At 37.5% G+C, this 16,070-nt stretch overlaps 3 protein-coding genes and 2 long non-coding RNA genes across 7 annotated transcripts in view; 2 read left to right on the top strand and 3 right to left on the bottom strand.

The window, feature by feature from the left end:
- Positions 1–16,070, bottom strand: part of LOC139977739 (uncharacterized) — a 292,233-nt gene that overhangs the window by 134,057 nt on the left and 142,106 nt on the right. The gene's annotated exons all lie outside the window — the stretch shown is intronic.
- Positions 1–16,070, top strand: part of LOC139977744 (uncharacterized) — an 831,623-nt gene that overhangs the window by 758,258 nt on the left and 57,295 nt on the right. The window lies entirely within an intron of this gene.
- Positions 1–16,070, bottom strand: part of LOC139977776 (uncharacterized) — a 226,329-nt gene that overhangs the window by 194,446 nt on the left and 15,813 nt on the right. The gene's annotated exons all lie outside the window — the stretch shown is intronic.
- LOC139977819 (uncharacterized) lies at positions 1,839–4,028 on the bottom strand. The gene is made up of 2 exons (XR_011796702.1): positions 3,810–4,028; positions 1,839–2,624 (listed from the first exon to the last, which is right to left on the bottom strand). It is a non-coding gene; the product is annotated as an uncharacterized lncRNA (long non-coding RNA).
- The window catches only part of LOC139977748 (uncharacterized), a 64,731-nt gene continuing 57,295 nt past the window's right edge, over positions 8,635–16,070 (top strand). Inside the window, exons 1-3 of the mRNA XM_071987338.1 lie at positions 8,635–8,831; positions 10,590–10,711; positions 11,421–12,940. Coding sequence (XP_071843439.1) covers positions 10,690–10,711; positions 11,421–12,940 — 1,542 coding nt within the window. The 5' untranslated portion in view covers positions 8,635–8,831; positions 10,590–10,689. The remainder of the gene's footprint in view (positions 8,832–10,589; positions 10,712–11,420; positions 12,941–16,070) is intronic.

Below are 16,070 nucleotides of genomic sequence, written 5' to 3'. Positions count from 1 at the left end.
GTAAAAGGGTGGGCTAGCCTCTAGGCATCACGTAAAGCCCTAATCCTTAGTTAAGCCCGAAGCATAAGTTAAGCCTGGGCTTAGTTAGACCTGGACCATTCTTGCTATTACTACAACTGTTAAAGCACATTACATAATATGGCACAGTATAAGGCCCAATTAAACTAGGCCTAAGGAAAACAAAGTAGCCTAGGTCTAAACTAGTTAGGCTAGGTCTATACTCATTGGCAACTTGTGGGTTGTGTACACATACAGGCCTAATTATATAGACCCTTTTAGTATGCCATAAACAAGTGCCCAAATGGTTAAATGATCTTGGCTTGTGTTAATTGTCAGCATTGGCCTAGCCTTTTTAGGCTAACATGAATTCAGCCTAATTTTTTCTTCTTCAAAAGTATAGCCTAGGCCTTGGTTTAATTTGGATGCAGTCAACTATCATTTATCAAAGTAGCAGGGGCCTAGGCTACATTTCAAAGACCACTAGGCCAAGGCTAATTATGGTACTGGTAGCCTAGCCTTAGTCATGCTTATTGCAAAGACTACCCTACACTCTTGTCTTGGTCACTGAATTATCATAAGAGCCCTGTCACCACATGTTGATAAAGAAATGTTCAAACTATTGCGTAGGCCTAGCTTAGACAATGCACGGTTTCGTTTGATTGTTTTAAAGGAAGACTTTAAAATTTAGTGTTAACTGGTATTTCATTAATAAGCAAAACTGTCTGTGCATTCCAACGGAGTGCAAATTAAGAGGGGGGGGGGGGGGGTGCAGTATGATACACCTTTCAAGTTTTAACACATTATAAATGCACTTATGCCAGAAAGTCATTGCATCAGTAACTCCTTATTCCCTTAATTGACACCCACATTGACGATTGAAGTTAAAAAAAAATCTTTTTAAATTATCTTTAGACAGTAAATTACAACTCCCTGAATTTCAGGACTTTTTTTACAAATCAAAGGTGACATGTGCTCTGAAGAAAAACTCCTAACATAAAAAGCCACAGTTAGCAGACTGTGATAAAGACGAACCTGGTGAGTGACTACTAGACTGAAATCCAGTTCCTGCAACCACAGCAATAAAGTCTTTGTTTTAATCAATGCACTTGTGTGTTTGAAACTTTCAAATGGACACTCAATGGCAGTTGGTTAAGATATAAGGTTTTACCTTCATCATGGAGAGTTGAAGGGAATCTGCCTCATCATCTGAATAATGGACTCAAGGATAGCAACAAATCATGATTGGATAATGATTTTGAGCAAGTAAATATCTGGCAATTTGAAAGTTTGTATTATTTTTTTACATATTATTTAAGCTGTTTAGCTCACACACAAGCAAATGATCAAGTGACAACAACCGATGCAATATATTTAAAGGTATTGAAGACTCGCCCTAAACCGCATGCCGCGCTCTGAAAAAGTTTACTTTCCGTTGCTTGCAAGTGAAGTTTTTTTTGTGTCGCTACAAAATGCAGACAGTAATGAAACCTGATACCTTGTTATCTTTTATCTAGACCTGAGATGTCCACGCTGCTATGTGCACTGTGTTGTGGGTATTGACCGTGATGTTTGTATTGACTGTACACTAAAGTCTATTTACAGATGGTAGCAAGCTGTGTGTGTATTTTCTGGGATCAACGGTGGTGTCTAACACTTCTGTTACACCGCATTCGAAACTAGGTCAGATAACCGGCATGAGACGTTTCTTTGTGCGGGAGTCTTCACATTCTTTAAGGAGAAGTATTTATATCCCATTAATAGAGAAAGAATTATGTTTCAATTGGTAGCATGCAACTTAAAATTTTGCAAACATTAGATACAATCAAACAATAACAAGGTTCATTTACAAGGTAATCTACTGCCCTTTATTTCACATTAGTCTGTCACATCAGAAGGTCACAGCTTTCAATAATTATACAAACAAATTCCCTTGATGGGTGCTTCGTTAGATTCCTGCAATTTTCAAGTTTATCAATGTAATAAGTTCTGAATGTGGCAATGTGGAGAAGCTTTGGGATAATCTGTGGATAAGACTGCCAGACTATCAACAAGATTCCACATCCATGCAACTCCAACTGCTTCCTTCACCTCCTTGCAGATGTACCACATGTCCAAAAAAAAGTCAGCATTGGTTAATGTAATTAAAATCTGGCTTCCTCCTGAGCTGGCAAATACACATGAATTGTCAAGTACAGAGGTCAGTGTGAAACCACTGAAAGATCTTCTCAGCTTTCAAGAAAACAAAGACTTGAAGCCAAATTGACAGAGGCCACACTGATACCATTCCACTCTCATAAGAAGAAGGCATCACACACACTTCATTTTGCTTCTGCGATGCAGTGCCTGGTAGACTGTGAGGGTCACCCAATGGATGTTTTAACAACTGCCTGGTTTATAGAGCTCTGCAACAGATAATTCATCCTGATGTCTAGTCGTCATCCTGTCATGGAATTGAGCAAGTTGAACCCACTTCAACACAAAGCAGCTATTGAATTCTTGTCTAGGTACTGTCAAATCCACATCACCATCATTGCTGGTTCCAGCTACGCCGACCATAATAAAAGAGTACAATGAGGGTTTTTTAATTCGCCCACCAGAGCGTGCATTCCAGTACCTTTGGGCAGCTGAAAAGATATTCAGAAATTGTTATATGAGTGTGTTTGTATGCATGCATATGTGTGATTTTCTTGCTTTACAGAACAGCTCCATTTTGATTTAGCTATGTAACGTGGAAACCTGCCAATCATATGTTTGAAATAGGACAGGCTGAAACGATTCTTAAATGAAAAGCTTAACGACTTCTTGCGTTTTTATACATCACTGTTCAGGTAAGGCCAGTAAGGGCAGTATGAAGAATAAGTAACAATTAATAATTATCATTATGGCCATTTGCTGTCTGCATAATAACAAACTGAATGATGTCATCAGCCCTGTGCTCAGTTGACAACACTGACAAGTAGGCACACTATGTCAGTGTGATCCATGAAACCTTATTAAGGACATGACCGTATAGCATATATGTTAATGGAAAATACATAAGCTACAACATACACCAGTATTCAGTTGTTGCAGGTTTTTTTTTTCTCGACAGACCCATTCAATCTGTTGCACCTACTATAGCCTAGTAAGTACATTCCTGAGAAATTAACACCACAATATCAGTCTTAGGTTTGCCCACAGACTCCCAACTATTGCTAACTCCTACACTCAAGTATATAGTTTAGTTTAGTAGAAAAAAAGACCAGGAGAGACATTCAAGTCCCCATTAAGGACCCTAAGGCTATATGAGAGGAATACAACCGAGGACATCAAATGTCATACCCAATTACAATGCTTAATGTACTCATCCAAAGCATTCTTAAACCCATTCACACTACTTGCAATTCAACCTTCTCAGGCAAACCATTCCATCCATTCACAACCCTTGTATTAGACTTTAGAGAAAAAGTTATGCCGAATATTAATCCTACTTTGTAACTTCTGGAGTTTAAGACAATGACCTCTGGTACAACTACTTTTGGCAAACCTGAAAAGATCAGTGAAGCATAAATTGTCATTTTATGTGTAGGCCTACTCTATTTAATTGAAGGATCTATTAATGTAGGCCTGATGCTATAGTTGTGCGTCTGTAATCTAGCCTAGCCAGGACTGTGATGTGTGCTTTTCGTTTGTATGACTAAAGTAGGACTAGTAGTATGAGGCGTAAAATAAAACAAGTGTAATGACAGGTTTTCAGCTAGTTTTCTATGCATTTCAGGTGTGAAGATAAACGTAAATGTCATTATATAACGCATACTCTAATTCATTACCTGATATCCATTTTGTTCCTCGTATGCCTGTCAAAATCTGACATTCTGAGTCGCTTCGTTTGTTCGCAACGAGCACAGTGTGCAAAGCTGCTATATATTGTGTGTGGTGTTTTTCGTGTTTCGCGCAACTGGTAACGACAACTGGACCTATTTTGATGCCCATGGTTTGCGTGTGACGTCACAAATCGCCAGTTGGCCAAACTCTCTCTATATACGGCTCTGGTATTAATCATGACAATTCCTGTACCTCGGAAAAACCTCACCGCCCCCTTCCTCTCCCCTCCGCTTTTCGAAAATCCTGGATCCGTCCCTGTGTGATAATGAAACCACCTTGATTTATGTTAAATGTTAATGACAGATGTAAAAGGAAAAACGGGATTAAATGGTAAAAAGGCAAAGCCATTGTGTAAAGATTTTTTTTAAAGATATAAGAAAATACACAATTCCTGAACAACAATAACAGTTATCATTATTTCATTCAAGAGTTCTGATAGTCAACTCACGCATACAGAGCAACAGTAAACACGTCTTATGGCCCTGGTTTTCCTTTCCTTACCAATTATTTTTATTTTTCGGTGACACGTTTTCACGTGGGGGGACACACTCCAATGGGCAGTGGGGCTAAAGACCACCAAGTTATATATAAAATTTCCGGCAAAACTGTTTTCTGAGCATGCCGTACCACAAAATACAGCAATGTTGAATGTACTGACAAAAGAGAATATTCTAATTGTAATTGCATTAATGTATTCAACAATATAGTACATCAAAATAAAACAAAGGCATTTTTACAAAGTTACAAATTTATAAGAGGTCATTTGTATTAGTAAAGATCATTTCGTATTACAAAGAGGGGCACTTTAAGTTTTATAAAATAATATCGTTAATATCTTCCCCCCCCCCCCCCCATCATTCCCCACCAGACACAGACACATCACTACAAGCTTCCTGTAAGCGCTCTGAATTAGTTCAATGTTACTATATGGTTGTACAGAGGGGCTGCAGGCGAAGTAAATGGCAAAACAAAGTTCACAATGATACTTGTTGCTATCACTATACAGTGTACAGAATCTTCAGTAAGGTCAATGTGCAACAGAGATATGCTATGTAATCTAACTAATTAACAGGAACGGATAGCCAATCAGAGACAAGCAGAGTCGATAACGTATCTGGTAATGTATACATGTATATAATAAAATATCAAACAATCACCTTAACTCAATAGAAAGAGTATTATAACAGAGTATGTTTTGATCCACATATATAAACAACTTTCAGCAAGTAAAGGTTAGGGTTAACCTAACCAAGACATGAATAACTGAACACCTTAATTCAAAAGAAAGAGTATTAGAATAGAGTATGTTTATATCCACATATATAAACCACTTTAAGCAAGTTAGGGTTAGGGTTAACCTAACATTAAGACATGAAGAACTGAACATTTCAAAGCTATATCTTACACATATCAGTCATTGGTAATTATCATTAAGGTGTTATTGTCTATGAATTTGCTATAAAACTCATATAATGGTCATTTATGTACATTATTTATAATTACATTCAACTATTCCATTCTAAACATTTCCCTCTTTGACTCATTTTGTATCTGAGCCTAATCTAAGCCACTAAGTCTTGATACTCGTGATTGTCAACTGTATCGGATCATATGTGACTTGATACACCCAATCAGACATGGGCGTACATACGGGTCCCCCTTGTACCCCTAGAAAATCAGAGCATTATACAAAACAGCAAGAAATAACTCAACATCATAAGCCCCTACACCGCCAATGAGACTGAATTCCTTTCGGAAAAAGAATCTTTTCGATAAAAAATGAATATCAGAGAACATTTAATATCTGAAACGTGAAAATGTATCAGCTCAGGTCTCAGGCTTCCCAGCAGTGCTTAGAATACATTCCGGAGTATTTTAATTCCTTCCTCTGACAGGTGTTTTCGTGCTTTAAACTCACTATAAGCAGTGGAGTAGCCAGAGGGGTGGGGAAGAGGGGTGGAGGCAGGGTGATGTCCCCCGAAAGCATTTTCGAGGGCTAACTGGGTTAGCAAGAAAGGGTGATAAACCCAAAAAATATAATGCTAATAAACTATATTTTTTGATGAGAAATGAGTATCATTAAGGATCGATAGTTAAGAGAAAATCTGAATGAGCCAATGAGAACACGTGGATAAATGATATGATAACGGAATTTATTTCTGTTTTATACTTTTCTAATAAAACCGAACGATCAAAACCTGCCTGTTGTGGAATGTTTATTGGTGAACCACGTGACCGATTCCTCTTCATCGTGTCCTTATAGAGGGGCTTCGGAAGAGGGTTCAATCCAGGAGGTGGAGGGGGGAGGGGTGGCAGACATCGAATGCAGTGTGACATATATCAAAATATCGCTAAGATTATGTCCAAGATGATAATACGATAACAATATCTCAGTCAATCGATTCACCATGTTATAGACATTTGCATATTGGACGTTTGCAATAAGGGTAAGGGGGGAAACAAAGAAGTAGCAAAGTAAGGAATATCTCAAAATGCTATAAAGCTTGCGGGGCTTCACCCCTGCACCCTACTGGGGATTTCAAATACATTTCAGTAAAATGGAATTTCTCTCTTAAATGTATTTTTTAGCTGTATAGTGAATATCGGGTAACAATAGATTTATGAAAAGTGAAACTGGTGCAGCTTAGTAAAGTCCCAATGAGACTCACTAGGGCTTAGAATACATTCGGGAGAAATTTGATTCCTCTCTCTGACCTGTTTTTTGTTTTTGCTTTAAACTCGGTATGAGCTTCGGCGTATCCAGAGGGCTGAATTAAGACAGGAACCCCCCTCCCCTCACGCAAACATATTAGGAAACGCAACCGGGATTTGCAAAATGAAAATCGGCAACGAAAATAAATATCCGTGATATATATGATACTGGATAGGCTACTTGTGTTTATAGTTTACAGCGTGATCTACCTCAAGTTTTTCATCATTAGTCATGCTTAGCATAGAACGAGATTTCATCGAACAAGTTAACTTTGATTCAGTGTTTGACTCTTCTAGGCAAAGTTACCTGCGTCACGTGGTACCGGCTTGTCGTCTCTATTATAAACAACATCTCTATTTGAGTCACTGATATATGGATACCTGCGTATGCCTGTCTATATACGTACTATTGTGTACAGTAAATATATATAGTACCGTAGCCACTGGGAGATTGGGAACACGTGCCTCCTCCCATCCCCTACCCTCCCTTGTTACTCCCTTCCCCTTCCATTCCTCTCTTCTCCTTCCCCTTTTCCATTCCCCTACTCTAAATGATGTTGAAAGTTGCTGAGTTTTATAACACACTCAAGCACAGTCGTATATACACAGGAGTTGACGTGATGTAATGATTGCATAATTTTGCAGTCTGGTGGCCTCGTAATCATATTGCGCGCCTGGAAGAAGTATATATGGGCTATACGAAAATATGGGATATGTGACCAGTGAAAAGAGGGGGCCCGGTTTTGTACTCGGGACCGGATCTGACACTCGACGCTCCTACAGTGGAGTGCGCAAGGGGGTGGAGTAGGGCACGTAGACCATGGCCCCATCTCGGATCGTCAGTCAGGGGATGTGGGCCATGGCCCATCTCGATTCGTCAGTCTAGGCGCTAGGGGGTGGAGAGTGCATGTGGGTCATGGTCACATCTCGGATCGTCAGTCGTTGGGAAATGGTTTAGTCGGTGGATTGTAGCAATTATCCTGGTGAGAATTGAACCCTTGATACGGTTGTATAATCACTCGTACTATTATGTTATCATTTATAAATTAACATTGCGTTGAGTGTTACTTATATGGACCTGCTTTATAGTCTAAAATATGCACAGTGCACAATTTTATGTCTAAATTTATATTTATCTTTCCGAGGCAGGATCTCCAGACTCCCATCTCATATAGCAGCCGGTTTCAATAATCCATCTCAGGCCCCCTAATCTATAAAGTCCTTCATCCGCCTCTGGACCTATTACAGAAGTTCAGGCTCCAATAGTAGGGAGTCATTTATACCCAGCCCCTCTCCCCTCACCCCACACACACCTTTGATATTATGTGCATGCCATTGCGCTACTGCACCATATTGTCGCCTAACTGAAGCATATAAAGTTCTTTAAATGAAAAAAAAAATATATGATATCCTCAGTTTTCTAACATGATTCAATAATTTGAAAACATCTTACCCGTTCATATATGAGAGGCATTGTTGATGAATGTAACTTGTTCTTCCGTTCGTTGAAATCCTATCTTACCGAATTAATCAACAACGGAGAACTGACCGGGACGATCAATTTAGATAGAGAAAAATATGATTTGATACTAGAACTGGACTCGAAACACGCACCCTTACAGACCTTATATACTTGTTAGAATCCCGCTCTATAGCTCGTCATATCTACACTCTCTTTTGTCAAATTGTGTATAACTTCTTTACTTGTTTTCATATTTTTTTAATAAACAGTGGTCTTACGTTGTTTTCATTTTCGTAAACCAATATGTAGATTTCTTATCAAGACATATTCGGAGTTGGGCATCGCCGCTTGTAGTTTCATCTACACAGTTTGTGTACTTTACAGGCAAAATACATCGGAAACTTACAATGTTTGCGTATTAATAGACGTAGCAATGCATCAACGTACAGCATGTACCTTTGAACGGCTGATATGACAGAATAAACAAAGCAAGACATAACTATCAGATATGAATTGTGTTATCAAATAAAGTCTTTGATTGTGTAAACTTTAAAACATGAACTTTGAAACCAGTTAAACTATAGACTGATTCCTATCGATATCTATTTAGCGTCCAGGATCGTATATTAGAACGTCACATGACTTACACGACGCCATCTTGCCAATTGGATGTTCTTCATTCCTGTTTCCGATTGTTCTTTCTTCGTGACTTTCATCAGTTATTTAAGGATTAAAGGATTCTAGACTTAAATTCTACTCTGGATGATAAATCTACAAAGCGATGATCGTACTGGTAAGTAACGTACAGGAGACAGTAATGGTGTGAAGCTATATATGTACTGATATACTAAACACGTCATAAATAACACAGGCTATGTTAAATTTATGACAACAGATTACTATATAAACATGGCGTCTTCAAGGCAGTTTCAATTCATAAGATTTATAATCCATGTCTGTATGATCACATTTCAGTGTCGATTGTAATATTTCATCAATTTGAAGGGAATAATGTTAAGCTCATGCTAGTCAAACTCTTATTATGTAAATCCTGGTTATTTAATAGTTCATCCATGCAGCTACAACATATCTCTTCCAATCAGAACATATGCTATCCTTTCACGTTATTGCTGTCAGACCAGATCATAAGTATACCAACAGTGAGTCCTGTCGAAACAGACATTTAGACTTACAATACTTTCATAGCGGGCCTTACGCCTTTAGGCTTAGGTCCAACTTAAATGAATGAATCTGGACAGAAGTCATTTTATATATTCCTCAAGGTATATGATTATTTTCAGCTTGCAATTATATGCATGAGAGAGATGCATTTGTCTTACTTTCTATCCGTATAGAACATGGAGTAAATCATGTGGGAAGAATATGGACCATTGGATCAGTTTTCCTAAGATAAATCTAGTGAGAAGTTCATGGAACATGACATAGTTAGGCCTACATGTGGGAAGTAAAGAGAACATTAAATAAGTTAAAATAGGCTTACCCAAAACCACGTCAAAACATTACAGTACTCTTAAACTCTACAAACTAATAATAATTAGGAAGAATATTAAAGCAATAGAATAAACAGATTAAGTTTAAGAATTTAACTGATTTTTACGATTTTTGTTTTGTATGATAGCTATCACGTGACTGATATTTTTGCTTTATCAAGGTGACCAGAACGATGCATGGTAAATGTTATTTTACTGAAATTATCAGAAAAATATAAATCATGTGAGATTCAAACTAATATAGCTTATAAAGGAACCGTTACTATTATTTTCCTCTACCCGAGTCTCAGTCGCGCCGCTTAAATCAGCAGTTTAACTTAGGCTAACAATTTTAACATGGTAGGCTAATGCTATACTAACGAGTGTGTATTGATAACAGTGGGTCATCTTTCTCTTTAATTTCATAAACTAAAGATTACTGAGGGAATAATTGAGATGATAATTGAATTGATTTGATCTTCAACGTTAACATTTCGGCACGTGCACGCTTTGTATTGCTGTATTATATACATTAATGACCAATTTGGAAAATGTTTAGAAAAGAAATACAGATATTTACCTCACTTTTTGCAATGAACCTAGACTATAGTCAAACTAGTGACGTACATTGTTATCTGATGTCACTATCAATTAGCATCGATAGAATAATAAAAATCAACTCAAACAGCTTCTTTAACAAGGAAATGAATAACCGTTGTATCTACAATTAAGAGAACCTCGCACTAATTGCGAAGCCCGCCATCTAAAATGATGAGCTGTAGATGACATCCTAAAAGGATATCATGAATATTGATAACAAAACAGAAAGTTGATTTTATCAGGGCGGGTTAATATTAGATTACCTCAAAGGTCGATGTTTTGTGTAAACAATAAACAGTAAATAAGAGATAAGGAGAGATTCCCTTTGATGTAATCTTTGTCGAGCCAGAGACCTGTTGGGAGGGTGGCTGGTTCTGTTGACTTATAAAATTATACTTTGATTTATGATAATTTTGTTAAGTTAGTTTTATCCATGCATACTGTATCTATATATTCAACAGATCATCGTTTTGAAAGATAATCATGGATAATATCACTCAAAGGAAAAGAAAAGTGAAGACCCAAGTTTATCCCACGAAAGTTGTTGTGATGTCATAATCGATGGAGCGCCTTACAGTACAAGGTTTGTTGTAATTACATATGTTTGTATTAGTAACTTAGCATGGGAAGGCTGATGTTAAAATAAAAATTGATAGGGATTTAAGCCTCAACATTGTTATTACTCTTACAGTGTATGATTGAGTGTTCAACATGATTTTTAAAAGTATATATATTTTTTTTTACATAAAAAGCTAGATTGGTGTTATCAAACTGATTGAGTGACTTATGTGACATGGTGAGATATTATAACACACTGTACTAAAATTACCTTATGTAGATGTAATCAAATGCACCAAAAACATGTCGTACTTTTGACTCCTAAACTGCTAGGCAGGACTGAGTTCAGATATAAAATGTTCACGTTTGTTCCAAAGAAGGGGAATGAAACGGTATAATCTACTTGTATCAGATCGAGAGCAAAGTAATAAATATTTATGTTATTATAACTTAATTCACAAAGGGCCAATTAAGTCAACATCTACTGAATTCGAAGTGAATTATACCAGTTGAAATCGACATCTACCTTATAAATTTGACCTAACTGATTTGAAGTATGATATGTAGACATGAACGCATATAAGGAGATATAAATTTGCACATTACTCCGATTTAACTGGTATACTTTTGTTGCTCAAATTGACATGAAACAGTTTGCCCACTATAATTGTTTCCAGGGCAGTCTAGTGTCCCAGAAATAATGTTTACAAATCAAAATTTTGTTCTCTTTTTAGACAAAAAGTCCATACTCATCAATTCTCTGAAGAGAAGGTATAAACTACAATATGACGCAATCCAGCCCATACCGTACATCAAGGACAGACTATATTGTGTCGACAAGGTATTTGTTGAGGGCGGTACAGAGATCCATATTGTTAAAGGAGCGACGAAGGAGAAAGAAGGACCATGGGTACGTGTGGACTCGTACAAAGATATCTTCACAGACCCTCGAATGAAAGCCAAACGGCGCATCATAGAAGCAGAAGCCGGGTATGGTAAGTCAACAGTAGCCCTACAGCTCGCCTATGATTGGTGCAATGGTGTCAAGGATTCACCTTTTAAAGACGTAGAGATTCTAATTCTTCTCCGGTTGAGGCAGCTGAACAGCAAGATATCTATCTATCAAGCAATTAAGCTGTTCTTAGGACCAAACGATCCTCGTATCAAATCTACTGATATTAAAGATATCATTGAAAGTTGTTCTTCTGTTGAGGTACTCCTGGACGGGTATGATGAGTTTCCAGATAGGGACGGAGCTACCGGAAGTGACGTAGGACGTATCATTACCAGCAATCTGTTTGGGAATATTGATGTTACCCTGACAACCAGATATCTTCCGAAGGATTATGACAAAGAAAATACAAAGCTAGTGAGGTTAGTTGGCTTTGACGAAAAGGCACGTGACCAGTACATTCGCAAGGCTGTTACTGGGAAAGACGCAGAAAGCGTTGCTAAAATTAAGCGCGCTTTAAAGTCCAACCCGATCCTTGATGCCCTATGTCAGGTGCCTCTTTTCTTTGTTATGTTTTCTCACATGACTCACGAGAAAGTACTTTTTATGAGATTTAATTCAGTCACAGAGTTTTTCCGCTACATGATGAAGTGTTTCCATAGTCACAAGAGCAATAAATCAATGGATAGGAACACGAGACCACACAATGTTACATATGAGCTGAAATTCACTGAACTTAGTAAAGTAGCATTTGAAGGTCTCTGCGGTGAAAACCAACAGTTATCATGGCGTAAGGATGGACTCTGTACACGGCTAGGTCAAGGGTTTTATAAACATTATAATGCAGTTGGTATCTTGGTAGAGGAAGAAGTGTATAATGTGACAAACGAACAGACTTCTACTGCAGACATACAGACAAGGACTGACGTAAGGTTCTATCATCAACTATTCTGTGAATGGTTTGCGTCTTTTAGACTGGTAGAAATTGTAGTTGCTACAAGAAATGCATCTGAGCTGAAGAATGTTCTTGATAAAGTGGATCCATTTAATCTTCAGTACCTCTATCGATTCACCTGTGGGATTAGCCCAGCAGTTGGGAAGAGGATAATAGAGTACTTGAAGAGCAGGAAAGACGGTAATAAGTTTGCCATCCTCTGCATCCTGGAACAAACTGGTGAGGTAGATGGAATCAAGGACAACGTCAGGGATCTGTGTTCAGAGTATGTTGTCATCAAGGACGACGACAGCAAGCTTCTTCAGAGATCCACCATCCAGCTCTTGGAGATTGCATCTAGATTGGATGTAAGTATGTTCATCATATATATTAGTTCCTGTAAACTATACCAAAACAACGTGATGCTGATCGATTAACTAAACATACACAAAAATCAATATCAACAACAACATAATTTAAAACAAACTCCACTTCATAAATGTTTACGTTAGGTTCAGTGACAAACAAATCTAAATAATATATATTCATTAAACTACACAGCCCACCAAGAGGAAGTCACAAATTATCAATTACACGCCACAACTGAGAGATTACTGATCGAATCTACACAGGCCCGTACAACAATTTGCTTTATTCTTTTCTCAACATGACCTTCTCCAAATCGTGAAAAGGAACTTACAGACCAACTATGGAGACATTTTTTTCGGGGGGGGGGGGGAATTTTCCATTAATTTGGGAGATTATATACCCATAATCAACATGTGTAAAAAATAATCTTCGAAAACCTACTATAACCCATCAAAAAACGACCACGAAAATGGACATTTTGGGTAGTCACGTGACATGAACCTCTGGAATGTCTGAAAACAGAGATTGACCCAAAGGAGCCTCTGGTCATCGTGTGACGTCATAATGTGTATACCGCGAAAATCAAACGCTAAAGTAGGCACTGTTTATACACACGATAGCGAAAAATTGTACTGTATTTAACTTCCAATTTCGAGCGTTTGAAAAGCTGTTAGCTTAAAACAAGAACATATAAAAGTAAACAACTAGTTAAATTTTAAGCAGAAAATTTAGTAAAATGGGTTATTTTATTAGCAAAATTTCCACTCATATGGAGGCATCGTTTACATAGCGGAGCGTCAATAGGTACGTACGGTACAATATACTGTAGAACATGCAAGCAGCTTGCCGATTCCGTAATACAATTTGATCGCAAGATACCGTAAACTGAACAGAAGAATAGACCTAAAAGATGCCTCATGCCTAATATGTGACGGGGAAATAGTTTACGTTACTGTCACCATATTACCCCCCAAAACACTAAACATAATTGAACAACTACGAGAAGACGATGGCCCGAATCGACCAGGGTAGCATATACATGACTAAGCTTCAGCTGAACATAGTACATACTCGTTTTAATATCCAAAAGTACAAACACAGAAAAAGTATCCTGTCAATAAACCAAATTTAGCAGTGACTATCCAAATCCACGCTTCTCGTTCAATCCTGGGCGAAATACTACCGTGACTTTTTGTAGTTGCATAGAGTTAGGTCTAGTTGAAACAGGCCTTGACCAGTAACATCCCACAATCACAAGACAGTCACTAACGAAATAAAACGTCCGATCGCTATACAGTACCGTTTTATTCCACTCCTTGAACCATGCAGATGCCGGAATAAACATAACGGACAATATAACACAATGTATCACGAACTCACGATACTGGAATACTACAAATGACATGGATAAATGCGAAGAAATCCTAACATGACTATTTACATACCCGGTGGGAGTTGTAACTCACTACATGTACTAACAATGCTACCCTATAGGCACGATCTATACACCGTCTGCATATGCGTGATATAATGTTACATGTAAGAACGGCCAGGGCGTGTTTACGAGGAGACTTGAAAGGGTCAATTTCACATTAGCTATGTACTCCGCCACAGCTGTCGAAAGTATATAAGTTTCTCAGAATGAGACATTTGCAGCATACACAGAGGCAGGGTCATGCATGTGGACTCATGGGCAGGAGATACTCCGGGTGCTGACAAATCTTTCCTAGTGGATCTCACAAAATTGATCCAAAGTCTACGGCGTTTACGTCGGTTCTTCTTCTCGGAAAGCTAAAAAAGCTGATGCTTTTGTTGGCTGAGGTATAACTACAACCTCCAACAACACAGAATTTTGGCATTTCGGGGGGAAGGGAAAGGAGTAATATCGTTGATGTTTTTGGCAGCTCAGGTATACAACTTTACACACTAAAAGTATTGTTGTGAGTGCGTTATACCAACAGTGACGTCACATGGTCACCTGATGTCTTAGGAATGTTTCAGGAATGTCTGAAATAGGTTTCCTAAAAAGCTGACGTTTCTTCCCATTTTTCACGCAATTAACGTCGGAAATTGGTAAAGTTGATGACAGCAATGTAATTGGAGTGAGTTAGGGATTACATACATGCAAAATGGTTGGATTTTATGTTCATTGAAAAGTCTCCATAGTTGGTCTTTAAGATTCAATAACGTACCACTCGGTAGTTATGTGAAACCTTGTAGAAGAGCTGAAAAGAAAGATTTAATCTGAAATTTTTTACAAAATTAACAAAGACCAAAGTCAGAAAATGTGTAGATTGATTCCACGATATATTTGAATTTTCAAATGGATATGTTGTAATTGCAGGAAAAAGTATAGAGTATATAGCTTTATACATTTAGTGTTTACTTGACGTAGGGTGTTCCTATCATCGTATTGGACACTGCATGACGGTACTTTAAGAAATATATATATATATGGGTGCTAGAAGTATACCTACTTATTGCTATTGAGAAATTCACCATAAAAACTATATTAATAGGCTGGAATGCTCCTTAAAGTCTTCAGAGATGACGATTCACCCCTCTGTTACAGGAATGCATGTTAAAATTAATTCATTGATTTATATATTATATAACTAATGTTATATATAACTAATATAGTGTAGACATATCCCACATTGTTATCAAGGGTAGACATATCCCTTATTGTAATCTAGTGTAAACATCATATCCCTTATTGTAAGCTAGGGTAAACTTCATATCCCTTATTGTAAGCAAGTGTTAACTTCATATCCCTCCTTATAATATAGTGTGTAAACATCATATCCCATATTGTTATCTAGTGTAAACATCATATCCCATATCGTTATCTATAGTGTACACATTATGTATCTTATTGTAACATAGTGTAAACATCATATCCCTTAATGTTATATAGGGTAGACAAATCCCTCATTGTAATCCAGAGTAGACATATCCCTCATTTTAATCCAGGGTGGACATATCCCTCATTTTATAAATAGACATATCCCTCATTTTAATTTAGGGGAGAGAAATCGCCTCATTGTTATCTAGGTTAAACATACCCCTTATTGTAATGTAGCATATACATACCCTTATTTTATCTAAGCTAGACATACCCTTATTGTA

The sequence above is a fragment of the Apostichopus japonicus genome, chromosome 12, assembly GCF_037975245.1.
Source record: "Apostichopus japonicus isolate 1M-3 chromosome 12, ASM3797524v1, whole genome shotgun sequence".
Classification (NCBI taxonomy): domain Eukaryota; kingdom Metazoa; phylum Echinodermata; class Holothuroidea; order Aspidochirotida; family Stichopodidae; genus Apostichopus; species Apostichopus japonicus.
This window is presented reverse-complemented; position numbering and strand designations above follow the sequence as displayed.